Consider the following 27,531-nt stretch of genomic DNA (forward strand, 5'->3'; position numbering starts at 1 on the left):
AGCGGTTAGATTGGGATCAAACCTCCCCCCCCCCTCCTCAGTCCTTTATTGAGTCAACTTGCATGCAAACACTCCTCTGCCGTGGCTCCTTAAATGAGCCACACATTTAGTGGTCTGTGTGAGTAAATCTCTCATTAAGTAACACATGGTAGAGCCATATGCTATGGTTGGTGGGTCTGCCGCGGCTCTGCTTTTTCACACGCTTGGAATATACATATTTACCACTGCTTCAGAGTGGCCGGGCGCCGCAATGACTTCACCCATCAGCTTCGGAGCTGTTGTACAAGTTGCGTTAAAAAATAAAGCCGAGGCTCTGGCTAATAAACGATCAGAGGGATTGATGTGCTGTTGGACGACTTCGGCGCGGGGGGGGGGGGCTCGGGTCTGCAGAACACGTTGTTCGAAGGGTGACAGTAACTGCAGAAATTCACCAGAGACGCTCACAAGAAGCGATGACACCACACCTGGCTGTCTGTCGGGCGCAAAAAGGAGACGCGGCGCATGGGAGATAAGGAAGTGTGGTCGTGCTGTTTGGCAGAGCAGATGTCAGCCATCGCGGGCCACAGTTTGCATACAGAGAAGGGCTTACAGTAAGTGTTCCTAACCTGGGGGTCGGGACCAGATCACTCACAAGGCACCATGAGGTCACTGCAACAAGCTTCTTGTGACATGTGACTTTAGTCTTTAAAGGTGCACTATGTAGTTTTGGGGAAGACATTTTAACAAGAAGAGAAAGATATTTTTTATGCCTTAACAAAGTAGATAAACAAACTCGCTTCTGGTTCATGACTGAATAGACAGAATAAACAAAACTGACTGGCACATTTTCATACTGTGTTACTTTGTTTATATTTGGCGGACCCAGCCACCTTTCTAGCTTCAAACGGTGTTCTGGGGACCTTATTTCCCTCTGAGGACAGCCTGTTTATTCAGTTATGAAAAATTGAATATGTCCGAGTGGGTGTTATTACCTCATAAATATCGTGACTATTAAAATTCTTCATAATTCCCCTTTAAAGATCCCCATCAGACATTTTTAAGATGTATATCAAACACTGCACATTGACTAATAAAAGTCTTCTGACATGGTTTTTACACACACACACACACACACACACACACAAATAACATCTACTCTTTCCCTCTCAACAAAAAATCCTGAATCTGTTATTATGCAAATAAGTCACAAGAGATGTCTCCAACTTCAATGTAAATTCAATTCTGAGTGTGTGTGTGTGTGTGTGTGTGTGTGTTTGCCTGAAGTTTCCACATCACACTGCTGCGCCGGCTGCCAAACTATTTGTGATGTCACAAATCTGATTCCCGGTGAGCGCGGATAAAAAATGTAAACTTCAGGCAATGAACGTGGAGAAAAAAAGAGCCTTCTTGTGTCGAACTCTTCTCATAGATCGTTCTGCACAGTGAAGCTCAAACATTCATCTGCAGGAACAAGAAGACACACTTATTTTTTAAGTATAGATGGACTTTAAAGTCCTGCATGCTATTCTATTATTTCTTTCTTATTATTTTATTGGTTTTTTTTGTATTGTTTTTGGAGTTTGTCTCTCATTTTTATTTCGACTCTGGTGTCTTTTTTTGTTTTCCTTTTGAAGACTAAAGGCTACATTGTGTAATACAGGAATGATTTGTTAAAAAAGTGACATAATGTTGGAAAATTCACCATGTTTGCAGGTGGAGCTCGGCATCCCGTTTGTTTTCTTTATATCTGAAAGGCTCATTGACCTGAATTTGTATGCACAGTGGAAATGGTTTCTGGCGTCCTCTGGTTGGTGGATTTTCCCCAGTGAGAGCCTGCAGCCTATATATTCAAGTGTGGCGTATTTCTATATATATATGTATATGTCTTTGCATGACGGGAGTCAGAGGACTGAAACATCGTCATTAGAGTGATTGCCAGCGATGGACAGTGTGCTGGATCCCTTTCTTTCTTCTCAGTTTGAAGTATTTTCTAAAATCACGTTCCATTTTCCCTCATTAAACAGCGTCAACATGCCCTGCTCTCTCTGCGTTTAACACGCAGAGGCATATTAATATCTATCAAGCTCTCGGGACAAACCCATCTCTGATGGAGAGAGAGAGAAACTGTCACTGTACCTGCAGATTTTTGTCACTTTTTTAGAGAAATCTAGAAGATTTATTTATTTTTCTTGTGAAATACTGGATGGTGTGATGTAGTCAGGCGTCTTTAAATCTTATATAACTCTCAATTTTAAGGGGTCACAATCCCAAAAGGTTGAAGCTTAAAGGTCCGAACCAAGGCACTGCAACATCTCCGCTCCTCGGGATCGTACCACTTCCGAAAGAGTGCTAAATTCATATCTCCATTCAGTTTTTATAGTCTTTTTTGGAAATAGCTCACTAAAAGAACACACACACACACACACACACACACACACACAGACACAGACAGACAGACAGAGAAAGAATGGAGCCGTGATGCACTTCATACAAGCCTAAGCCCCCAACAGCAGACCTCCTGGTGAGAAGTTGGAGGTGGACACCCTCCTGTGGATGTTCTTGAACTCACTGCCCCTGGAACCCAATACAGCTCCACCGACGCTCCTCCCCCTCTCCAAAACTCTCTCCTCTAGCAGCCGCGCTACTCAATTACAGCCATAATGGTTCATTTCTGTACCCCGAGACACACGATACACTGTAGCAACCCAGATTCTCTGGGAGACTTGGCGTTAGTCTTAACTCTGGGAAACAAAGACTGCAGCCTAGAAAACTGGCTCCCACCTCATTAACAATCACATTTTCAGTCATCCACAGTACCCCCCCCCCACCCCCCACCCCCCACCTCCTCCCATCCCACCCCAACCCCTTCTCCTCTCACCCTCCCCGTCCCCGCTGCTCTGTTTTTATTACCATTTTATATCACGTCGATCGCTGTAAATCCGCTGCGCTGCTCACTTTTCTCTAAACTCTCTCCTCCTCGGGTTTTTAATACAACCAGGCACGCTGCACATTATCGTCGTCATTTTCGCTCCCATGAGGCGACGGGCGCTTCGGTGGAGTTGTGAAGGCCCCCACCAACCCCACCTCCCCCCCCCCCCCCCCCCCCCCACCACCACCACCACCACCACCACCACCACCACCTTTTTTTTTTTTTTCTTAAATGTGCGTGTGGAAATAATGATTGTAATGGTTTGCAGCTGAGTAGAGGGAGCTGTGAATGACATTATGATTGCGGTGCAATTACCAAGAGCATGAAAACAGACTGTCAGTCATAGTAATGAGTAATGACTCAAATAACACATTTAGTACCAACACATGAAACAATAATAATAATAATAATAATAATAATAATAATAATAGATGCATACCCTGTATGAATCTGATACTACAAAGCATTCAGGCATCCCAGGACCTCTGGAGGGTTCTTCGTTCAACAGAAAGGTTTCGGTTGCCTGAAATGTAACACAACAGTCATTTATTCATTAGTTGACACCGACTTTAAGTCAGGGGAGTTCTAAACACACAGTCAAAAAAGCTGGCTGCAAAGCTGTAAGCGCACAATTTAGACGCGAGAAATCCCCCTAGCTTCTTACGTCGACCTGTTTATTAACCGCCTCCAAGTCCCACCACCATGATAACTGCTTGAGAAACAATGTCTTTCATTTTTACATTCCTCTCTCTCTCACACACACACACACACACACACACGCACGCAGAGTTCACGGTGTGTGCCGCCTGCCCGAACCCATATGCTGCGCAGGCCCGAGGCCCGGCCCTGCCAGTCACCAGCACTTGAATGGGGGAGCAAAGTGTTTAGCTGCCGTACCCGCACACAATACTCCGACACAATGGCATTTCCTGTCCCTGCTGTTTCACCTGCATGGTCACTTTTCTGTCAGCGTGCACTGATTCAGCACAAATCATTCACACACACACACACACACACAAACACACACATAGGCACTCATAGGCACAATCACATGCTTCACACATTCGGCAGAGACTCGCACATACAGAGGCCATACGTCTACCCGTGCGAACACATATATAAACACGAGCTCTTGGCTGCACTACAGGCCCGACATTGCATTCACTGATAGATGCGGCGAAAGTATTTATTCTAAGTGTTTGTTTCTATTCAGCGCAGTTCATTTGTATGCCGTGGGACGCGCCAGCAGAGACTTGGGCTCTGAATGAGCATCCATTGCAGTTCTGCTGTCAATTGAGGCAGCCGGGCCAGACAACATGGACGGGAGGGAGGCACAGACTGAGGATCTGGATGAGGGGATGGGAGTTCTGCCTGGTTAGCTAGCCCGCGGCCATTACTTTTAAGTCCAAACTGGTAGAAATTGGTTTTCGGCCAGGCTAAATTTGAATGTCTGTTTTGGAAATCAGCTAAACCTGTCAGGCGAGGGGCTAAAAATGGTTGGGTTCGTGAAAATAACTCGGGTTCCGTGAGTTGGGAGGAGGAAGTATTACTCATAATGAGACCAGGAGTTTTAAGTTAAGAGGAGGAGAGGTGAAATAATCCCATTTTCCAGAACTTTACGTCCTCCTATCTCCGCGTACCGTAAGCGGAAACAAACGCGGACCCAGAAACGGGAATAAACATCGCTCGTGGCCAGCGACGAAATGTAAAGTTGTGCTATTTAAACTGGCGTGTGAGGTAAACAGTTTCACTTGAGCATTTACATATGCACGGGAATACACACACGCATACGGTGACACGGGATTGCACTTGAACAAATGCATGCGCAGACACATGCATAAACACACAGCGCTATAATAAGTCCCAGACTGGGGCTAACCAAGCTGCGGCTGGAGACACAGGCTATTCATATCCTTCAGAATGAGAGGTTGCAGCACAGAGTCTTTTCCCTTTCCCTTTTTAATGTAACACAGGAAGGGCATCTGTGTGTGTGATTTCACCCCAGCGGCGTGGCAAAAAGGTCCAGCAGGCGGATTGATTAACATAAGATTAACATTGTCTTTGTTTGGCCCCTTCTCGCTCACAATGAGTTGGGCGAGGGTCAGGGTTAGGCAAAGTCGGAATTCAAGTCATCCGAGTGACTAAGAAAACACCACTCATGGCGTTCAGCCTCAGCATCCAACCTCTGGCCTGTCATCATTAATACGTGGGGGAACACTGGAGGGAAACCATTTGTCCCGCTAAATGGTGCCCTTGTCAAGCTCCCTTGGCTTTCTGTTAAGCTCTTAAACTGCCCGGACCAGCTGAAGGATATATTTTACTCTGTTGATAATCACAGAGCAGCGCAAAACAAGGCGGCCTGGTACATCTAGAGGCCTCTTTCTGACAGGTTTTTAGTCAATTAAGGTTGAAAAGTGGTTCGCGCCGCACAGCCGGTGGAGTTCGGGCTCAAGGTGAGGAAGCAGTAAAAAGACGGTTACTGAATGTGGTGTTTATCTGCCGTATCGCTCTCCCTCTCTCTATCCCCAGCCCTCAGAGATTGAGGGGCATCGTTTCTTGTGAGACTGATTGTTTGATGTAGCTCCCTGCAGCACTGGCCCCCTTTCCCACCCTTTTTATGGAGCATGGTATCAATTATATATATGTGTTTTTCTATATATATGCAGCATATGCCCAATCCATATGGCTGGCCTTGAGCTAGAATAGACACAGAGTCTGTGTAATTAACACTTAAAAAGCTCTGGATGTCTTGAATGTTGAGGTTTTTGGGGACCTGGTGTAATACAACACTGCGATGCTTGGCAGGTGTTATCAATGGAGAGCGCAAAGACTGTCTCGATAGCCGACAACCAGCCGAATAACAGGAGAGAGCGTTTTTGAGGTCGATGGTGCAGTTCAAGCCTCCATATTATGTCTGAACTACGTTTAAAATAGATAATTCGACAACTTGGGAAATGCCCTTTGTGTTTTCTAACCAAGAGCGAGCTGAAAGGATTGATTCAAATTCCATGTCTGTGCTTACTTTGTCTCATTTGTGACCAAAGAACTCCGTACGTTACTCCATAGTTGAGTCACAAAGCAGGAATTTATTTATTTTTTTTATTCACAAATCATTCATCTATGGGAAGCGGCTATAACCAGTATTTTTTGTATGAACGACGAATGACTGTGCAATGTGGAAAGGGTCGCTGAAAAAACCCGCAGACAATTATCCTCTGACTTAGCTTCACAGCGTCTCCCAGCCCATTGTTGGAGCTTTCTGGCCGACGACTTTGCTATTCTGGTTCACTGTGACTGCTCCCCTCATGTTTATGACCGCATCACACAGCTGTTTGCAGCAAGAAGGCTCGGGGAAACCCACCTTACGCTACATGCCCAGCTATGCCCACAAACTTCCGACAAAATTAGCAACTTCCTTGTGAACGCAGTGGAGCATTTAGCAGCTAAAGAGCCAGATAATCCCCACAGGCGTTAGCTAGTGAAGCTCAGTATAAGCTAAAATGACAGGGAGTTATTGTTTTTAACGTGTACACAGAAACTTTGAATGAATGTGACTGTCAACTAACGAGTTAGCCATACCAACCTAAAATGTTCAGTTTCGTGTTTACAGCTTGTTTCTGCTGCCCCAATTATGTCAGGTTTAACGATGTAAAACGCTGCTGGAAATCATAAAAATGATGTTTTGATTTTACCTGTAATGTTTGCATCTGGCTGAATCATGGAGTCCCAAGGTTTAAAATGAGGTTCGTACTGACCATAAGGACCTGGAGTCTGGAGGTGTTAGCCAGTTTAACATTAAGGCCAGAGGCAGGACAGAGCAGCCCGCCAGCCTCTGTCCAAATTGAACAAACACGAAAGCAAAAGCTGTCCTACTTACTCAATGTATTTTGTTTGTTAAACCTGAACATGCAATTAACATGCAATTAAATAAATAGCCAAACCTCACTCTCACAGAGAGATTTTGGGAGGCTGCAATGGGCGCCAAGTTGTCCAAGCTATAGGCTAGCTCAGGCAAGGGTTTTCGCGGTTGCTAGCAAGATCTAGAAGTGTGGGCAGGCAACTTTGTACGGAGCCCACTTAGCTGTTTTGCCTATTTCTAGTCTTTACGCTAAGCTAGCTAAACTCAGTGTCAAAAAGAAAACAAATAAGGGTGTTCAACACGTAGATTGTTCACAAGTACGATCTGATATCACCGTACCGGTGTTCTCCCTGGAACATCATAACAAATATTGCTCCAGGGCCATCGCTGAAACTGACCAATGGCATTTTTTGGAATGTCATAGCATAGCGACATGGGGGATAAAGCACGCAAAAATATGCACAGGGGAGAAATGATCCTTCAAATGTATGTGTTGTGTACGGGTGTATTTTAACCCAGATCACGTATTTCTGTTGCCTAAACCTTACCAAGTATTTTTGAAGCCTAAGCCTAACTAAACACCGACAGAACACTGAAAAAAAAAGGAGAATAATAATAAGTGAACTTAGTCCTGAAGCAACATTAGTTATGATTTTCCACCAACACGAGTCACGAAGCTATGGCTTCAGAATAATGCAATTGGTCAGTCCTAGAAGGTCCTAGAACAACATTAACTATGATCTAGGAACAATACCAACACGGCAATATCACATACGCTGTGATCTAGCAGTCATGCTTCTAGGGACAATAAAGAGTGATTACATGAAACTTGCACTCTGCCTGCTCACCTCTCTCCGATGTATACTGTGCACAGTAAGTCAAATATAAGGGAGGACGTTGGCTGCCTCTCATGGCATTGGATATATCAGGGCACACACCCGTATGGCCCTCCTTCTCCTGTCTCGCCCATTCTCTTGTTCACACACAGACACACACCAGCACACAAACCACCTGGGTCTCCGCATTTCTGGATGCACGGCAATCCATGTGAGGCAGGTATCCTCACAATCACTGATTAACAACCTTCTGATCCTTCCACTGTGGCATCCCAATCATTCGCAGCGCTGGAGCTCAACAGTTTCTGGAGCAGCGCAGACTTTCGAACTGCGAACGCACAGCCGACATCCTACCGGGTCCCACTTCATTCAGCCTTAATTGTATCCTCATTCTTCACCTGGTAACAAGCTAACAAACCTGTGCAGATGTGGCACACACATCAAAGAGAGGGGAGGGATGGGAGGGGGAACTTGTTTGTAGAAAAAAATGTGTGGGGGAATATGAAAGGGGAAATTTTACGTTGTGTGAGTCCAAGCCAGCGCCACCTCAGGGAGAAATGCTGGAAAAATGTGATATTTTACACCTGCATCTCAGGAGGTGAGGAATGAGACAGGGAGCAGGGGAGGCGGTAATTAGAGGAGTGTGTGTGCGTGCGCGTGTGTGTGTGTGTGTGTGTTTATAAAGGATTTTTAGTATGTTTCTGGGGCTTGCCACTGGTTCTTTTTCAGCATTCAATTTGGCGCGATGCATTCGATGCCAGATTATTAAAAATGCTAAACCTGGTTACGAATGCTCGGAATAAAAAAAAAAAAGTGTTGAAAATTTAAACAAATATGCTAATACTGTTACAGTGATAAATAGCTGGCAAGCTCTGTTTAATGAATAATGCTATTGGCTCTAATTCCTCATTAAGGCCCTAAAGAGCAGGGTGAAGAGAGAAAATATATGTATTGTTGTGATTTTTTTTTCTCCCCCAAATTAAACTCAGAAGGCAGGAGATACCAACACCTTTCCAAATTAAGTAGATTCAAATTACTCGGTTACACAGCTGGTGTGCAGTCTGCGGTGTCTTGTGAAACCAATTAATGTGAGGGTTAAGTCTTGATAAAGTAATTGAGGCACGGGTAGAAATGAGATGGAAGAGTTAGGAGCGTTATGCGATCAGCCTGAGCTCCGGGAGGCGAAGTAAGGTTTTTGTCACACTGCAAAAAATATCCGTCTCAAAAGTCTTAGTCCTGGAACAAGGCAGACAAACCCGTCGTTTTGCGTCTGCTGGGGCCAGATGAAAAACGAATCAGACTTGAACCGGAGTCGAAACAATCCTCATACATCTGTTTTATTTCGAGATAAAGTCGCTTATTTAAAGAAAACTTTAAACAAAACCCATTTAAACAGGTCGTAAAGACAGGCTGTAAAAAGGGGGACCCTGCTACCTTCACCACAAAGTGCTCTCCGCTAACAAGTTAATCACTGCACTTTTGATACTTTTGAAATTACCATTCATCATTTGAAGAGTAAAGGCTCCAGGAGGAGAGGTACCACTCCATAAAAGAACCTTTTTGTCCCTTCGAGAGTGTCTGTTTTAATTAGACCGAATGCTAAAATACTTTATTTTACAAGCGCGTCCCTGAAGAGGACTGACCTGTAATATAAATATTTTTTTTCAAACAGGCGTGGGATTTATCTGCCTATATGCTTCATGCATGTATATAATAATTACTTCATATGATGTTTTTATTAGCTTGTATCTTGTAAATCCTTGGGAGTTTGTCTTCGTTTTCCGGTGTTCTCATAATGATAAAAAAAAAAATTTGTTATCACAGACATCCTACACTCATTAACAGGAAATTAAAGGGGCAGTTTATTCACCGTGGAGAGGACAGCGTAGCATGTGAAAACAGGAGCGTAACGACGTACTGAAAGTCTGAGACCCTGATGAGATCACGGTGACGTCATCAGGGTTTTCTTGAATTAAGCTGAGACGGTTTGGCTGGAACGTTGGGTAACAAACTGGGACCATGGGGTTCAAAAGATGAGGGAGTGCAACAGGCAGGATATTTACTGAACGACGCTAATGCATCATGGGAACTGTGGGACGCAGCTTTCGCGAAGCTTGACTCGTCAGAGCGCCTTAAAGTCAAATTATCTCAGGCTCCGATGCTTTGATTTTGACTGCTCTTATCCTAATCCGTCTCTCATCAGCCCTACAACTTAACGCAAGTGCAAAACTAAATCACTGGAGTGCCCCTTAAGTCTTGTTTCCTCTGCGTCTACCAGCTCTTAAAAAAGACACATGCGAGCAATTCAGGCCCACCACTCTCTGACTGTCAGGACTGACACGTCTTTTTCTTTCTTCTTCCTTTTGACTCATTTAGTGCGACGTGAATTTCGCATCAAAGGACGCATCGCGCGAGAGCGCCTCTCGATGTGTCCTTCGACAGCCACTCCGCTAAACCGAAGCTCAAACGGTTAGAACAGCTTAAAAACCAATCAACCTGACAAACCCATCTGAGCTCACTCTCCTAATATTTACGCCCGTCCGAGCGAATATCAGAGTTTTCCATCTTTAAACTACGGCAAGGGCTTACACGCCACATAAGCTATGATAGTCTGCTTGAAGCCTTATTTATTTTTCCAGGGGAATGTCAAGGCCAGGACAAACATAATAGCATAATATTCTGTATACAGTGAGGAATGACATCACCGGCAGCGACAGCCAAGAGGGAGATCACACAGGACTGGAAAACCGCTTGTCTGATCATCATCATAAGGCGGGCTTGCACACACACACACACACACACACACACACACACACACACACACAGACACACACACATATGCACGCACAGTGCAGGATACAATTACCCTCAACTGTTTAAACAGCTATTTATTTACACTCCACGATTACGGTATTTGTTCCTTCACATAATGACTCCTGAGAGACACTTTTAATACACTTGTACATTTAAAACAGGGCTAATATAGCTCGTTATTGACGTCTAATATCTAAGGGAGCTGTAAGTTTGGGACCAAACGTGTGCCATGTTTACAGTTTCATGATGACAGGTCACATTATCTTTTTTGCTCTCCAACGGGCGCCTATCTGGGGGGAAAAAAAAATCAATAACCTGTGGTGCCAGTGGTGCAGGGACAGTTTAAGTGGTTATTCGTGCGTCAAGCGGCAGCGTCAGCCACGGGGGGAGACTCACAAGGAACCCTGACACTGATTGACAGATGCCTCCAGTGCGCTCTCTGACTAAACTAACATGCGACTGAAATATTTTGGCACCGATTCACAAAATAGCATTTCCTTTAAAAAAAAAAAAAGAAAAAAAAGAAAAAGACGAAGGAAAAAAAAAAAAAAGAGGTGTGTTGCTGCTATAAGTAGGAGAATAACAAGTCTAGATAATCCCATGTGAGGCCTGTCCTGAATTCTGTATCATTTTTACTGATGAGCTTCTTGGGCAGCTGCCATGTCAGCTAGGATGCTCGTAAACAAATAATTATTCATACTAATAATCTTCCATATTCATGTGCAAATAAGATCCCTTCCTGCTATCTAAGCAGCTTCAAGGTTGTATGTGGGAGGTTCCCCTAACTAGTGCCTGACTTGACTCATTTCATGCCAAAATAAAGGGAATATCTAAGGGTCAAGGATGTGTAAGCTGTATATCAAAAATCCCTATAAAACAGACTTTTTATTACTGATTTTTGAAAGCCACAAGCAGGGCATTAAAATACATGTTTTCACAAGCTCACAGGGAATACATTTGCCAATTTGAACAAATATCCTGTTAGGGGCAAATGGGGATAAGACAGGAAATAATAATAGATTTTCTTATGAAAGAACTCAGCCAATTGAAATATATATTATAAGGAAACCTCAAATAAAAGTGTGGTTGTGTCCTAAAAGAATGCTCAAAGTGAGCAGATTTCCAGGTCAGGCTCTACAAACTTTCGCTTTGTGATGTCACGGGATTTCTCTGAATTGCGCATATAAATCACCTGCGAACCGGAGGAATTGGTCTAAACCGCTGTGCGTAATTACGCACAAATCAAACGGGCGCATAATTAAATGTTGGCGCAAAAAGAAAGTTCCATCCTCTCATGGCCAAATTTCCAAAACTCTGTTAAAACTTTGCCTTTAGGTGGGATTTGGGGTTTTGGAAGCACTTCGCGTGTCATCGTGTAACCTTTACAACGCGCAGTAAGACGCCTCTTGATTAGCTCCTTACTCTGTATGACATGCGATAGCGCGTATCATACATGTGGCTATAAATAGTCCACAGACAGGCCCGCATCAGAGACCACTGCAAAGAGGGGAGTCATGTTCTCCAAGTGGATAAAACGGCAGAAGGCAGTGGGCACCGGGCGGTGAACTGAGAGGGTTGGACACTGATTTGTCCAAGTTAGAAAGACATTTTTGGCAAAATGTTATTCGGCTACTGAAATGATTCGCATTATGATGTCCTAACAGCCACACCGTTTCAAATCAGCATGCAATATTCCAGCAGGGCAAACTCTTCCTTATTCAAAAATACACCATACAACCATAACAAGTCTAAGTGTGACAGCAAACACGTACAGGTAGGTGGAGGGACTTGGCACACTCTGTGGTGACTTTTAGCCATCAGCTACACGAGTGAATAGTAACACACGCAAGAATAGTAAGCGCACTAAACTTTACTTTCAAGTTTGTCTTTTTTCTGTGTATCATTAAATCTATGAACAACAACAGTGAATCTGAAAGCTGACTGCATAAATGAGCAAATTATTGGTTTACATAGCACGTACCATTGTGGTGCAGGGAAATGTGCCAACACTCTCAAAGACCCATTTTCCACTCTCAAAAAGTTCGGCTTCCAAAAAAAAAAAAAAGAAAAAAAAAAAAAAGTGTGTGGGAGAGAGAAAACTGCTCGGGTTCTTGTTCAGCTGGGCCTTATACCGGAAGCAAAAGAGCCCTAATACACGGCCTGTTGCCCGGTAAACATTTTTTTTTCTTTTTTTCTAATTTGTAGTCAACTCTTCTCAGTCAAGGCAAAGGAGGACGCGGCCGTGTAATCCAAGTCTTCGGGCTTCCCGACTTCTTCACGCAAGGTGTTTACGTTCGCCTTCGACTCTTGATATTTCCATGAAAACCGTCCGTGTCGAGGCTGAGCTCGCCCGTCCCTGCGCGCTGCTCTCTCTCTCTCTCCGGTCCGTCCCGGTGCCGTAATGTCCACCGAGTCGCCCCTGCTCTGCGCCACCGACACAGTCGCCGTCTGAGCCCCGAGTGACAGAGCAGGAGTCTGGCTGTGCACCGACAGTAAGTAGCTCGCACTCTCTGCTTACGCGCTCACCAAATCAGCTGTTGCTCCTGCAGAGGGGACGACTCCGCGCGCTTCCCCCCTTGTGCATGCTCCGGCTTCTCGCTCGCACGCAAAAAAAAAAAACCGCGGAGGTCCTTATCCCCCCCACCTGTTCCTCAGCGTCCGGAGAAAGTTGCGGAGAGAGCGGCGCCTGAGACAAAACTCGCCGTGTGGCAGCGCGGACGTCGCAACATCAGACACACCAAGGGGCTGACGAGACCGGAGCGGGGACTTGGTGGGCAATGCCAGCCGGGACTGCCCAGAGGCTGCACACAGTAACAAGGAGGTGAAATCCCCCCGCGTGAGACACCGAGCAGCCAATATTAAGTAAACAAACGCGAGAAGGGAGAGCACAGCGTGGCTGCACGCACGCACCAGTGAGGACGCGCGGTGTCCTGCGGCCGCGGCCGGAGAAGCGGAGCGGAGGGCTGGTGAATTATTAATAACCAGAGCGGTTCACAGTCTGTCGTGTTCAGTGAGTAACCAGGGCGGCAGCTGGGGGTTTAGAGGAATTAAATACGGGCTCAGAGTAAACCATGGACGCAGGGGATTAGTAGCTCTCACCGGCAAAAGTGTAGGGGCAGCTCGGGGCCGACAGACAGGGCGGGAGGGAGCGGAGGTTAGGGAGCGGCGGGGGAGGAAGCCGCGGCGGCAGGTTCCAGATAAACCCAAATATTTTTTACAAGCGTGTGAAATACAGGAGAGAGGGAGCTTTAAACTTTAGATTCAGCCTAAATGCAGGGATCAAAAGGTTGGGGAAAGTGTGTCCCTCATCACCCTCCTCCTAAATATGTTTAGATTTGATTTGCAAAAGAGGTTAAGCTGGGTCTAGACGTGTTAAGGCTCTGCTGCCCACCGTTCATTTAATTCGAAATTCAAATGAGTGTATAAAAAAATATATATATATTTTTTAAAAGATCTATATCGTGTCACGCTTTTGGTGGGAATAATGTGAGAAGTTGCAGCAGCACTGACTGTCACGTGTCCAGCCTTATTTGAGGGATTTGTAACACCTCTGTAATCGCCATATTTTCACAGGTTTTACGCACAGACACCACTTCCAAAAACTGCTGGACTGCAGGCCTGCTAGTTCACAATCACACAAACTATATATATATAAAAAAAAAATAATAATAATTGTGTGTTTTGTTCTGTCCAGGTGAACCTCTGTTTATTTTTGATTAAATGAAGGAGTTTTGGGGCAGTTAGAAGAGAGAGCAGGTGCGTGGCTCCACGAACACAATATTTATTTACCACAAATATCAAAAGATCCCAGATATTGTGATGCTTTTTCTTTTTCTTTTTTTTTTTCAGCAGACACGCCTTCAAAGAGGGACTGTAGTCATGAATTAATTACCAAAGTGGCGTTTTGGCCTTTTATGGGGAAAACCGCGCGCCTCGCGGAAGTGCGCAACCGCAGACGTCACGCAATAAAATGACGAGCGCCGTCAAAATGGAGCACACCTGCCACCAATTTGGTCCGTATTGGTTCAAACTTTATCACTTTGCAAACAGACAAATAAAAAGCGTATGGCCTCAGAAATTGGTCCTCACAGAGAGGCATGCTGGGATATTTCAGAGAGGAGAGAGCCACAGAGCACAAAATTGTGAGGCTCCATGACATTTTATATTTTGAAAGACTTTAATAGACTTGATTAAAAAAAAATAGACAGACTGTAATATTGTGAATTATGGATATATAGATTGAAAACAGGAATATTGTGAAGTTCTAATATCCAAATCTTTCTTTAACAGAACGATATCAGCTACAGATCTATAATATACATTTTACATTTTTCATTTCTTTGCTAAAATATCCCTCTACATAGCTTTCAACAAACAGTGTCCATTTGAACATTATCTCGCGGGAAAGCGTTGTCAATTAAGGCGTAATTAAGTCTGTTAATTTCACACACCAGGGTCCCTTTTAATATTCATTACATTCAATAACCGTCGTTTGTTAAAGTTTATTTGAAAGAAAGAAAATATGTGCGACGACTGGTCGTTTAAAAACGCACAGTAAAATATAAAAAGCAACAATAACATGGCACATTATTAGATTAGGCCCCAAGCATTTTATTTGTAACATTAAAACAGGCTGGTGTCAATTAGAGTAAAACGCAGTGACAGTGGGGATACAAGTGAGGATGTGGAATTTTTTTTTTTTTTTAGGACTGTAAATATCCGAAAGTTTTGTAAAAAAAAAAAAAAGGCTCCAAAAGCATCACGCAGAAGAAGTCACTGCGAATCTGTTTCAATCCATTTGGTTTTTTGTGTGTTTTTTTTTCTTCATTGTGTTTTTCCAGTTATCAGGCGACAAATCCGAGATCAGATTGTGCCAGACTTCAGTCACGGCTCGACAGTGTCCCAACCGAAGCGTTTTAAAGACAAAACAATAAAACGGACAGTCCGGTGTGTTTTAAAGTGTGTGTGGCCCTTTTTTCCGGTGAGCGGCCTGCGGGAGAGCACAAAGTCTGGACTTTCAATCTTCGTCTTTGGGCCTGTGAGAGCACACTCATCTGTTAAAGTGTGTGTGTGTGTGTGTGTGTGTGTGTCTGTTCTTTTACATTTCTACTTATTTTTTCTGTCTTCAGTGAGGGTGTGCACAACATGAACACACCGGCCTGTTGTTTCACCCTGCACAATCTGATGACTGCAGGTGTGAGGGGCGTGCTGGTGAATGTGCTTTGACATGAGATCAACGTCAAAATGTCAAAGTGTAATAAACACACTGGTATTATGAAGGTTGATAGCCAGTCATCTCAGACTGCTGGATGGTTTCATTTGAACCTGACCCGCTGTTTGACCTCACTGTTGTCGGCCTCCCTAGGAACCTAAATACATTTCAAAGTTGTGTTATTCTAATTAGAGATGACTTAAAACTCTGAATTTATTTTATTTGTGGGGGGGGGGAGAGAATGAGAATTAGAGGATGGATTCATTTTAAACAGTGTGTCAATTTAGAAACACCAATTGTGGCTGATGTGTTATTAACAGAGCAATAATCTACAACAACTGCACGAATATGCAGGTAACTGAGTTTAATATTAGGTTTAGGTGGTCCCCCAACTACACGTTCATTTAATGTGACTCCTTTATGTATGAGTGATTCCAGCTATAGGCCGGATCTCGTTATTATTTCATATATATTTTTTATTACTAAAGGAGCACACTGAGACTTCCACACAGGCTGAAGTGTGTCCGTACCTTTCCATACATCCCGCCTGCAGCGTGCACTCCCAGCTCATTTGCACACTCCTTTCTTTGGTCTCTCCTCTCCCGCTCCTATATACCGTCCTCTTCCCTGGAGGTTTACCAAACAAACCGTGAGACAAAAGTTCCGCTAGGCAACGGCCTGTCGAGGAATGCTGACCTTGGCACGGCCGGTGGAACCGGCCCGACTCACGGCCATTCTCCCGTTTCTTTTTTCGGGCTTGAATTAAGACGCATTTGACCTGCGCCAACATCCAGGAGGTGCCACGGCGGTTCAGAGGCGCGCTGGAGCCATGTGGCTACAGGCTGCTGCCGCTGCTGCTGCTGCTGCTGGCCCGGACTGACCGACTGAGATAAAGTTTACAAGAGTAAAAAACTTCACATTACAGTTGGAGAAAGTGACCAGCGAAGACTGAACTTTATAGAACAATGTTCCTGGATGTAAAGAAAACCATAATGTAAGGTCACCTTTATTCATCCAGAGTAAAAGGAAAGAGTAAAAACTCAAAAGCAAGCATTAAGGTGGCCACAAACTGCTTTTAGGAAGAGTGTGATATTATAGGACTATAACATAATTATTGAGAAGATCAAGATAAAGAATAAAACTTTAAGCATAACTGCCTACTTATATTAAAGTATAAAAAAAAATACTCTGATGCAAGTAAAAAATCCTAGAATCAGGATTTACGCAGAAATACAAAAGCATCACAGCAAAATGTACTTCATATAGTCTCCATAGTAAAAGTAATCATTAAAGGCAGGAGAGCGGCCTCTGTATCACTGGATTATTAATATTAATGTATTAAAGTGCATTTTAATGTGATATATTATCTGATTGTGGTGCAGAGCCTTTGAGCTAAATAGGAAGTTTAACATATGATAAATGCATCAATTCTAATTATATTTAATTTATTTACGGCTGGCTACATATTTTGTATCCAAAATCTTCCAAAGTAACGATAACTGTCAGATAAAAGTAGTGGAGTAAAAAAACTACATTTCCCTCTAAAATGTAGCAAAGGAAAAGGATAATGTAGCTACAGATAGAAAGAAGCAGATTAAAGTGCAAGTATCTCAAAATTGTTCTGAAGCACAGTACTTGAGTAAAATGAGTAAATGGAGTTATATTCCACTACAGATAACGAGGCCACAGCGGGCAGTACTGTAAGATCCCATTACTGCATAATGAGACGGCGACCAGAGTCCCACAGAAGTGAACACGGATGTTAGGGCCGGCAGGGGGGCCCCCGTCTCTTTACCACTGCACTCCTGATAAAATTGCCGAGGTGCCAGAGGAAACACACAACCGAACAACACAACACAGCCGAAAGACCAACATTTCCCCGCAGTAAAGTTTATAGAGTGAACACTTAAAACTGTATATCTTAGAAATGCTTTCACAGGGCCCGTGTGTGCAGGGCTTTTGACAATAAAAGACGGAAATTACAATAAAAATACAGACGATGAAAACGGACAAGAAATACTGAAGAATAAACCGAAAAGCCAACAGCAAAATTCAGTTAAAAATTAATGATACTAATTATTTTGTACTGAACTTGAAGAGAGTCAAATAAGGACAGTAACTGGAATACAGTTAATTGTATAAGTTCACTGGTTGTAGGATGAATGATAATAGTTGCTTATATTTAATATTAATCTCACTCTGTCTGAATCCGATTGAGAAAGCCCCGCAGAGAGGCCGATCCTCTGAGAGGAGAGCGTATCTTTTCTATAGGCGCCTCCACTGACACCACTCCTCAAATAACTTTCTGATGCTGAAATGCAGTATTTCCACATTTCACAGCGTATGGACCGATTCATCTGTGAAAGTAACTGACTCCCAGAGGGCCTTTGAAATGCAGGTTGAGTGTAGATTAGAAACGGTACTTAATTACCAAAAGACCCTTGAGAAAGTGTGTTGGCCCTTTGTACATGAAGGTAGGAGAAGGTTGTTAAGCAGGATTAGACTTACACTGGCTTCCTTCAAATACAGAGGTGTTCAGTTCACTGATCGGAGAACAAAGGCTTTTTACAATCGATTGGCTTTTTTTCTGATAATGCATCTTGTGGGCCGGACAAACGCACCTTTTTTTGGTCTCGGAGCAAAACCGGCCGTCCATTTTGTTTTTTTGTTGCAGCGAAACCAGATCCCGCGCTCTGATCACTTTTTTTTCTCCCATTAGCATGAGATAGTCTGGTTGCTGAACACAAACACACACAGCAAGCACATCCACCTGCAGGCAGAGCGCTGAGATTAACAACACCTGATGGAGGAGGATGATTGGCGGAGCCTCTGGCCCTTGCGAACCTCTGATTGGCTCGGCGGAGGACCTGGCTAACTGATGCTGAGCAGAATGTGTGTGTGTGTGCATGCGTGTGTGTGTGCCTGGATCTCTTAGGGTATCCCACACTCCCCTGCCTTATCAGGCAGCTCCACGGCACCGCTAGAGGAGTGCTGCTCTCAGGAGGGCAGGGCTACCAGCACACCGCTTATCTTCTACAGGCAAGGAGGGTTTATAGGTCTGATTAACTCACTGTTTGTATGTGCTGTGTATATGAGAAAAAGAAGAGAGAGAGCGCCGGGCCGTGTTATTGTGCATTGTAGACTAATGTGTGTTTGTGCATGCAGCGGTGGCTGGATAAGTGGTTTGCGAGAGTGCGAGAAAGGTGTTTATACTAGAGCGCAGTAAGCTCTCGGTGAAACCACACAGTGAAGGATGCCACACACAAACCAGGAGGGAATTTTGCAGCCCTTCAGAAGGCACCCAGGAAGTAACACAAAGACTCCGTCGCGAGCCAGAGGTCGAGTGTTGAGCGTTAACAAAAACACACACACACACACGCACGCACACACAGCGTCCTTCAAAAGCAAACTCGCTGTGATGCATTGCAAAGATCCAAAGTAAAAAAAAAAAAAAAAGGAGAGATAAATTAAAAATGTCCCTGCTTTGTAAAAATCTGTATCAAATTGCACCATTTGTCATCATGGTGATTGGAGCACACACTCCTCCCCAGCAGAGTGGAGCGCAGCGATATGATTTGCTCTGGTTTGGGTCCAGCCGGTACCACCCGAGAGTGTCATCGTCAGAGGGAGGGGGGTGGGGGGGGGGGAGACGAGGGGGAAGAGTATGGTCGCCCCCCCCCCCCAGCTCCCCCTGTCCCCACCCCCCCCATAGGAGAAAACAGGGCTGCTATAATCTCCTTTCCTGGCTCTCCATGAAAGTGAGAGGAAGAGCCACCAGAGCCTCGGTCCGCTTAGATCTGCTGCCCCTCACCCCAACTGTCTATCTTCTATCTGCTATCTCTCTCTCTCTCTCTCTCTCTCCGCCTGCCCGTCCCTCTCTACTTCCTGCTCTTCATCCGTCGCTTCACTTGCTCATCCAGGATGCCCCCCCCCCACCCACCGTGGCACTCCATCATTCATGCATTAAGCGTGCTCATTGTGTGTCATTTGTCACTCCTCCAGTCACTGCCGGATCGACAGTATGTGCCCGCTCGTCTCTTTTGTGCTCCTGTCTTTAATCATTTTTAGCTTTTAGCAGCGTGGATCTAGGGTGGTGACAGTGGCCAGGTTTCCATTCAAATGTATCGCAAATTTCGAATCAAACCAAAAAAAAAACAACAAATGCAAATGGAGGCTGGTTTCCATTCACTTCTATTAGCCGATTATTAGGAATTGGTTCATTGATATCAGCAGTAGGTGGCGCAATCTTAGATTTCATTTACATTTTTCTTTACCACACCAATAAAACAAAGGCCCACAATCTCAACAACAAAGCTTAACAAAAAAAATAGGTAACACATGCAGGAACAAGCTCAACCTTAGCACTTAACACCTGATCAACACGAGTGAAATATCGCTCGAAAACTGTTGAGCCCTTGCAGAAGAAGAGGGCGCAAGAAGATGTCGTGACTGGAAGTGTGCCAGTCGAACCGCAATTGGCCGAAGGCAACATAGAAAGCCCGACGGAAATATGACACTTCTGTTTGACTTACGTACTAATGTGAGGAAGGTTACATGAGCTGTGTGCGGAGTGAGGAGGAGTTTGTTATAACCTACCCCCATTTTGGCCACTTAAGTGGACACGGAAATGCAAGTCATTATTTACTGACAAAATCTGTTTCCATTGGACTTTGTCGTATTTAGCTTCCCCACCTCAGCCAAGGGTCAAAACTTTATGGCAATTTTTCAAGACTTTTTCTAATCGTGAGTGTTTCCACTCAGGTTTTTTTTTTTTTTTTTGTGCAAACTGAAAACAGGTAGATGGAAACGCACCCAAATGATGGTCTGGCAGTCAGTGGGATCTATCGCTTAACTGAGGCATCTTAGGAACTACTGGATGGATTGCAATGAAATGAATGACATTCCCGGTCTCCATAAGGATTAAGCCTACTCACTCTGGTTATGCCTGCCTTGCCGGATAAACTGCAACAGGTTTGGTGATCCCCTTGATTTCCCCTTCAGCGCCACCATCAGGTCAAAAATGTAAAATTGTTATCTTTTATTGTTGATTATTGTTGATCAGATTATTGTTAAATCTGTCAGCTATTTCCTCTAAGAATGGATCAGTAGTTTGGTCTAGAAAATGTTAGGAAGTGGTTAAAAATGTTGGTCAGTGTTTCCCAAAGCCCAAGATGAGGCCTTCAAATGTCTTGTTTTGATCACAACCCAAAGACATTCATTTCGCTGTCAGAGAGGAGTGACGAAAAAATGCACTTTTAAGACGCTGGAATCAGAGAATTTGGATTAATCAATTATCAAAATGGTCGGTAATTAATTCAATAGCTGACAAATAATTGATTAACTGATTAATCGCTTAATAGTTGCAGCTCTGATGTTTTGGTTCAGGACCAAACCTGCGAAGCTAGTGATATTCCCATCATCCTTAGCGGTGCTTTGTCTTTGTTGCTAATTAGCTCCTGCTAACGCGCTAACATGCAAAACCAGCACGGTGAGCAACATTACACACATTGTACCAACTAACCATCAGCACGTTAGCATTGTCAATGTCATTGTTGGCCCGTTAACATGCTAGCACAGCCTCATGAAGCTACTGCCGTCTAGCGCTGCTTATCAATAAATTGTCATTGTTCACGGCCCGTTTCCAACTTCTTCATGCATGTTTAACTGCAGCATGCAGATTTTAAGCGACGCCCTCAAAGTACAAAATGTTCCCGTCTTGTTTCCTAAATTTCCAGCACCCGCCACCATGCCCTCCTCTCACTGCGCTCCCTCTTTCACACCTCTGAGGGGGGCTATCATTTTATGGATCCCTGCCACTCAGTCTGGTCTCCTACCCCTCTCTCCGTCTGCCTCCACTTCCCGTACTCCTCCATCACTTTTTCCCCAACGCTCCCTATTCTTCCTCCTCCCCGTTTCCTCCTTCCTTTCCTCCCTCACTATCCCCCTCCCTCCTTTTTTTTTTTTTTTTTTTTCTTTTTTTGATGGGTGGAGCCTTCACTGTGGTGCCATTTTCTGTTCGGTAGTACATACAAGAGCCCATGAATATTCATGACGAATCCACTCTGCACCCTCCACCCCCAAACCACCACCACCACCACCACCACCGTCACCACCCCGCCCCCACCCCCAACTCGGCCCTGCAGTCGAAGGCAACACTTGGTAGTGGCACATGGCGAGACAGCTGTTGCGAACCAAGCCAGGCATCTGTGCAGTGGGAGCGTATGAGGAAAAGAGAGACGGAGGGAGAAAGCAAGCAAGAGACGCTGTTAGAAACCGATAAGGAGGAAATAGATGAAGAGACAGCGGGGGAGAGGGAGAGATAGAGAGATATAGAGATAGAGAAGGGATGGTATAGAATGGGCAGAGGTTGGGGGGCATCTGGGCAAAGGAGAGCCAGACAGACAGAAGGAACGGGGCGGTGGCAGGGTCATCTGGGTGAAAAGGAAGGGGACGAGCCAGACGGAGGGAAATGGGCACTGATGGGAGGGTCTGTCTGGGGACGGAGGGGGAGACAGATTGAAAGAAGATGGGAGAGAGGGAGACGGAGGGAGGGCGGCACGAGGGGGCATCTGAGCGCAAGGGACAAAAACCTGCAAGGCGACAGCGGTGGAGACGAGTGGATGGAGGGATGTCACACACCTGACCTTAACGCTTGCGTAGAGGTTGTCGACAATCTACCCACCAAACCCAATTCAATTTTCTGGGTATTTAAAAAAAAAAATTAAAAAAGGAATTATTGATCAATCACATTTCAATTATTCATTTAACCATTGTGTGTTGTTATCTACTGATTTTACGTTGCTCGAGATGTTCAAATCCTTTTTCACACTGCTAGGTGCATTTATTTAGTAGAAAACAGCTACATTTTAAGGGGCGACATAACAGGTGAATATGGTTAAAATTAATAAATAAATGTAACTAATAAATATCACTATGACATTTTCCCAGTTGATTATTTACATCACACAATTTCTTTAAATGTATTCTGAAATGTAATGTTTGAGGCTAATGATACATTATTTAATGAAATATGCACTGATTTGCACACATTAACAGAAATCGGAGCTAGAATAAACACCTGAACGTGTATTTCGGACTCTTCTCTCCACCACTTTGAAAGAAGGAGCGTTATAGTATCAAAATATTCCCAAATCGCAAAATTGACCAGTGCATGAGAAAAAGTGTGTTTTTGAGTGAGTGTGAGTGCGTCCCATTAAAATACTGTCATCATAAATCATCATATTCAGATTGAAACATCCATTGTGTCTAACATGTAAATAATCACAACACGTGTACTCCGTCCTCCAGATGCACAGAAGCACCACCAAGGTCATGACCGCTGTGTCATAGCTGCAGCTCTGGTCACAAGAAGATAACAGGAAGAAAGAAAAAAAATAATCAGTTTCACAAAACGAGTTCCTTTTTTCTGACTTGTTTGCCTCTCTTTCTTGTGAAATACCGAAATGCTGTCTTCTCAGCAGGCCTGGTAAAAATCCTCCAAATGAGACAATCTGAGAATTCATTCACCGGAGAGAAACGTCTCTGGGTGAGCTACGATGAGGAAATCCAAGCAGAAGATATCAGCAGTTGATGCCAGAGCATGTGGAAATCACTGACTTGGAGGAAAGTGAACAAACAGTCCGTTTACTTTTTCCTCTGCTTGGTAATCATCATGAGGAAATGATCGAGACAACAACAAAATTAGCTTGATTCACGTTCGTTTTCATCCGGGACTCGTAACTTAAGTGTTGCAGTTTGACCCTGGTGATGTCATCACGGGGATGCCATCGTGGTTCTGTCAGCCTGAGCTTAAAAATGCTTCGCTGAAAGGCCACGTTACAAACATGAAGTGTGGAATTTAAAAAGGAGCAAGCAGGGATGCAGTGATGGTCGAATGAAGCGCCACCTCAGATCCGGTGAGGTGGACCCATATCAGGGACAACATGTCTGGATATCTGGGCTTCTGCCGCCTCAGTTTGAAACATTCTTTATCAAATGTGTCCTAGGGCTGGAAAATGTGTTCTTAAAACAACATAGTTATCTTCATAGCTTTAGGCTTTGTTGCGATGCACAAAATATATCGCAATATTTTGAAATCTCATCAAAAGTGCATCACAAATGCCAGCACTGGGCGACAGAATCAAACATCAAATATTGTTGTCCACATTTCTCAATATCGATATTCCCACAATATTGTAGAGATGACATTGCTACTCACAAAATATCAACACAATGAGATTCTTTTTTAAATATTCACCAGAAATGTGGTTATAATGACAGAAGTGGTTAAAGTCAAGTATTTGCATAAGAAGAGCCATTCAGAAAATGACATCACTTTCCTGTAATGCAGCCTTCAAAACCAGGAAAAAGACAACAGTTATGCCATACGACCATATAATGATGTCCCAAATCTCAGATGCTATGTAACAATATCGATATATTTCCTAAAACTAGTCTGTCCCACAATTTAATCAAATTACTTGAGTAGTCCTTAAAATCAGTTTATTTTACATGGCAAGCTGAAAATGTGAACAATCTCAACGCTGCAGCCGGGTAAAATGGGTTTACCTCCCACTGCGTCCTTGCCTTTGTCTCAGAACAAATTCAGCCATAAAAACAAGAAAATAGACATCTTAAGAATTGAATGAGTTTGCGTCTGGAAAGCTGAAATTCGGAAAATAATAATCCCAGTGAAACCTGCCGACACCCCCCCGGCTTTGTGTATCACGGAGCTGAGACATGTCCACAGACGGAGGGAATGCTCCTTTGCCAGCCGTGCCCAGCCTGTGCCCCCTGTAGCACCCTGTAACCCCTCCACCCCCTCCTCCCCGCTCTCCATCTCCTGCATCCCTGCATGGGGCCCCAATGCTGGCTGCCATCCCTCCCTGTCTCCCCCATCTCTCTCTTCCTCCCCCACTGCCACCCTACCCCCCCCCTCCTCGTTCCCACCCAGGCGGAGGGTCTAGCTGTGCCCTACATAGCAGCGAGCGCAGCAGGCTGGCGCTGAGAGGAGCCCTCGGGTTTACAAACTGTGTCAGGCCTCGAGACACCTCTGTGATCAACACCGACCGCCACATGAGGGGGAAATAATAACGCAGGCGTTACCAAGAGATCGGAGTGATTGATGTTGTCAATATGTGAAATCTGGAATAAATCAGCCCTCTTATCTGATCCAAACTGTGGATGTTTGTGTGACAGGAAGACTGGAGGTCAAAAGCCAAGAAGACGGCAGCCACAGCCATTGCTTTTCACCATGCACAAGTCGAACTCACATGCTGTGCTTTGCGGTTAAACTGCGAAATTCAAATCAAAAAAGTCATCGCAATGCATTGCTTGTGAAAATTCTTGAATCCGAAGGCAACAATGTCCACACAGCAGGTGGGGATTATAGGTAGAAAAACAGCGGGGTTTAAATTAGTGCTGCTCACGAGGAAGAAAAGTGTCCATGTGTGTTAGCTCAGAAGTGTATCATGGCCCTAATAAAATTCTGAATCATTTCCTCTGGTGGCATAAACAGGTTTTAATTAAAAACCTGCATCCTCTGGGATAAGCCCCAGATATCTTTGATGGAGTCAATCACCCAAATTAACTTGTGATTAGAATTTAGGGAGAAAAACTAAGTGCATTTTTGGGAAAGTGGCTCCGTCAGCCCGAAGACATTTACCAAATGTGGATATAATGTTACATATGATCGCTTCATACAAGTTTACACACACACACACTGAAATAAGTGATGGTTTTCAGACGACTGCGTCATAATCTCAACAACCCCACTGCTAAAAATAGACGACTGACTGATCCAGAGTCGGCCTTCCCTCGGCCTTAAGCACCAAACACCTTGCACACACACTTTAGCAAGTGGCTGAACGCAGTCCTTTCAGATGCACAGTGTGGAAACATGCAGCGTGCACAACGTGTCAAGCATTCTGCAGCAGAGCAGAGGGATATGTCATCCAAAAACAACACAGGCTGTAAGCGCAAAAAAAGAGAGAAGAAGTATGTAACACAGACAGGACAGAGACAGACGGATCGATCGACACAGAATGAGGGAGAGATGGGGAGCATCCATCCTACCATCCACCATGACCTGGCAGAGAAGTCATAACACAGCTGCCACCTGAGCCCGGGGTCACTCTGCCTCTCCCACGCCATTCCACACACTGCCACGCTGCCTCTCCCACGCCAGAATCCTCTTCCTGGGACTGCTGATAAATATATAAATATATAAAACACAGTCAGTGAGGGCAAAAAACACGGATGGAGTCACCAATCAGGAGCTATCTGTTACCAGGGTGCTGCTGCGTTGTGAGTGATAGAGAGGGTGTGTGTATGTGTGGGTATATACTGTATGTATGCTCTGGTGTGTGTGTGTGTGTGTGTGTGTTTGGAGGGAGAGGGGACACAGACACAGAAATGCCACGGAGCCCTCTCCAAGCAGCTGTGCCTCTCGCCTCGCCAGTCCAACTGCTCCTGCTGCCATGTGCGGGCTTTACCGAGCCACCAACTCTGCACCAAATCCTGAGGTACATGCTTTTACACGACGCCTCACACACACGAAATGACTTCCACGCGGGCGCCGCGCTCATGTCCCGTCAGTACGTATATTCCTGACAATTTAACGAGTCAAATGTCGGTCAAATACAGCTCGTTCCTAGCGGCCGTGCTCTGCGCTGATATAGATTTTCCAGGAGGCCCCGGGCCAAGCTCAGATGTCTGAGCCAGGTTACTGCAGAGCTTCCATTGGACACTCGACATGGCAAACTGAAAGCAAAGCTCGTTACAGTCTGTGTGTACCCTTCTATCATCTCTTCATTTACATCACTTTTGAGTGTTGAAGTTACATCACTTCAGTACTCAAGCCCTCAGAGGCACAGGTCACTGGAATCAACACTTTTCCATAAGTAGGTCAAAAATGGCCATATAACATCCAGAAGCTCTCACTTTTATTGAATACATGGTATCTTAATAATTTTGCGCAGAATTCGTTCAATTCAATATGAGAAATACTGAAGATTTTTTACATCATGATTATTCAATTTTGACACCCTTTTAAAGAGTGAAAAGCATTTTAATCATTGCACACTTTTAAATATCATTTCCTCTATGGCAGAGCGGCCCAGAGTGGGGCACAAGCAGGGGTGCTGATCCCATGTCAGGATTGGGGGGGACACAAAAGTGATTTTTTTTGTTGTTGCCCGTATGCAACTCATACCATGCCACCATAAATGCCATATCATTCAAAATGTACTTCACAGGGAATCATTTTCTGTGCTTACCTTTCTTGTTTATTTGTCCTTAACAGCCAGCAGCGCTTATCACTGCTAATTAACTGTTATATTAGTAAACCATAATTTTAAGGGTCTCGGGCATGTAATGTCTACTCATGTTCTAATGTTTTGCCTCCCTCCAACCCTCCCAGATCCCCAATTCTTCTCACCATCTTCCTTTTCTCCCACTGTATGGGACTACTTTATGCATGATTAACTGATATGGAGGAATATCAAAAGATGAAGCCCTAACCAAGTTGTGTTAACTAACTGATCATGTTTTTACAATGCCAGTTATGCTGGTAAACAGTTTTTGTTTTTTTTTAGAATGTGAAGAATGTGAAGTCTAAAAAAATGTGTTCGATTTTGAATAATTTAGGGTATTTACGGTATTTTCATTGGGGGGGACAATTCATGTTTTTTCAGAAATTGGGGGGGACATTTCCCCCCCGTCCCCCCGGGATCTTTTTGGCCCACAGTAAGGTTCGATTGGGCCTTCTAGGTGTTTCTATTTTTATTAATGACATTCTTTTTTTATATAAATTTGTTTATGTCCCCTTTATCATAGTACTGTTGGTTTATAAAGCACCAAGTGCTTTTTATACATGCAAGGTTGTTCCAATACTAATAAGTAC

At 44.3% G+C, this 27,531-nt stretch overlaps 1 protein-coding gene across 6 annotated transcripts in view; it reads right to left on the reverse strand.

Moving 5' to 3' along the window:
- The window catches only part of nfixb (nuclear factor I/Xb), a 163,119-nt gene extending 137,192 nt beyond the window's left edge, over nt 1-25,927 (reverse strand). For 3 of the 6 annotated variants that reach the window (XM_030408098.1, XM_030408093.1, XM_030408091.1), the window contains exons 1-2: nt 12,399-13,538; nt 3,348-3,431 (exon numbers count right to left, since the gene is read on the reverse strand). In XM_030408098.1, coding sequence (XP_030263958.1) covers nt 3,348-3,431; nt 12,399-12,401 — 87 coding nt within the window. In that variant the 5' untranslated portion in view covers nt 12,402-13,538. Of the gene's footprint in view, nt 1-3,347; nt 3,432-12,398; nt 13,539-25,703 lie in introns of those variants that run through there. The other 3 variants (XM_030408113.1, XM_030408094.1, XM_030408102.1) reach the window with 3 other exon arrangements.
- Between the last annotated feature and the right edge of the window lie 1,604 nt (nt 25,928-27,531).

This window comes from Sparus aurata, chromosome 23 (assembly GCF_900880675.1).
Source record: "Sparus aurata chromosome 23, fSpaAur1.1, whole genome shotgun sequence".
In the NCBI taxonomy this organism is placed as follows: Eukaryota; Metazoa; Chordata; class Actinopteri; order Spariformes; family Sparidae; genus Sparus; species Sparus aurata.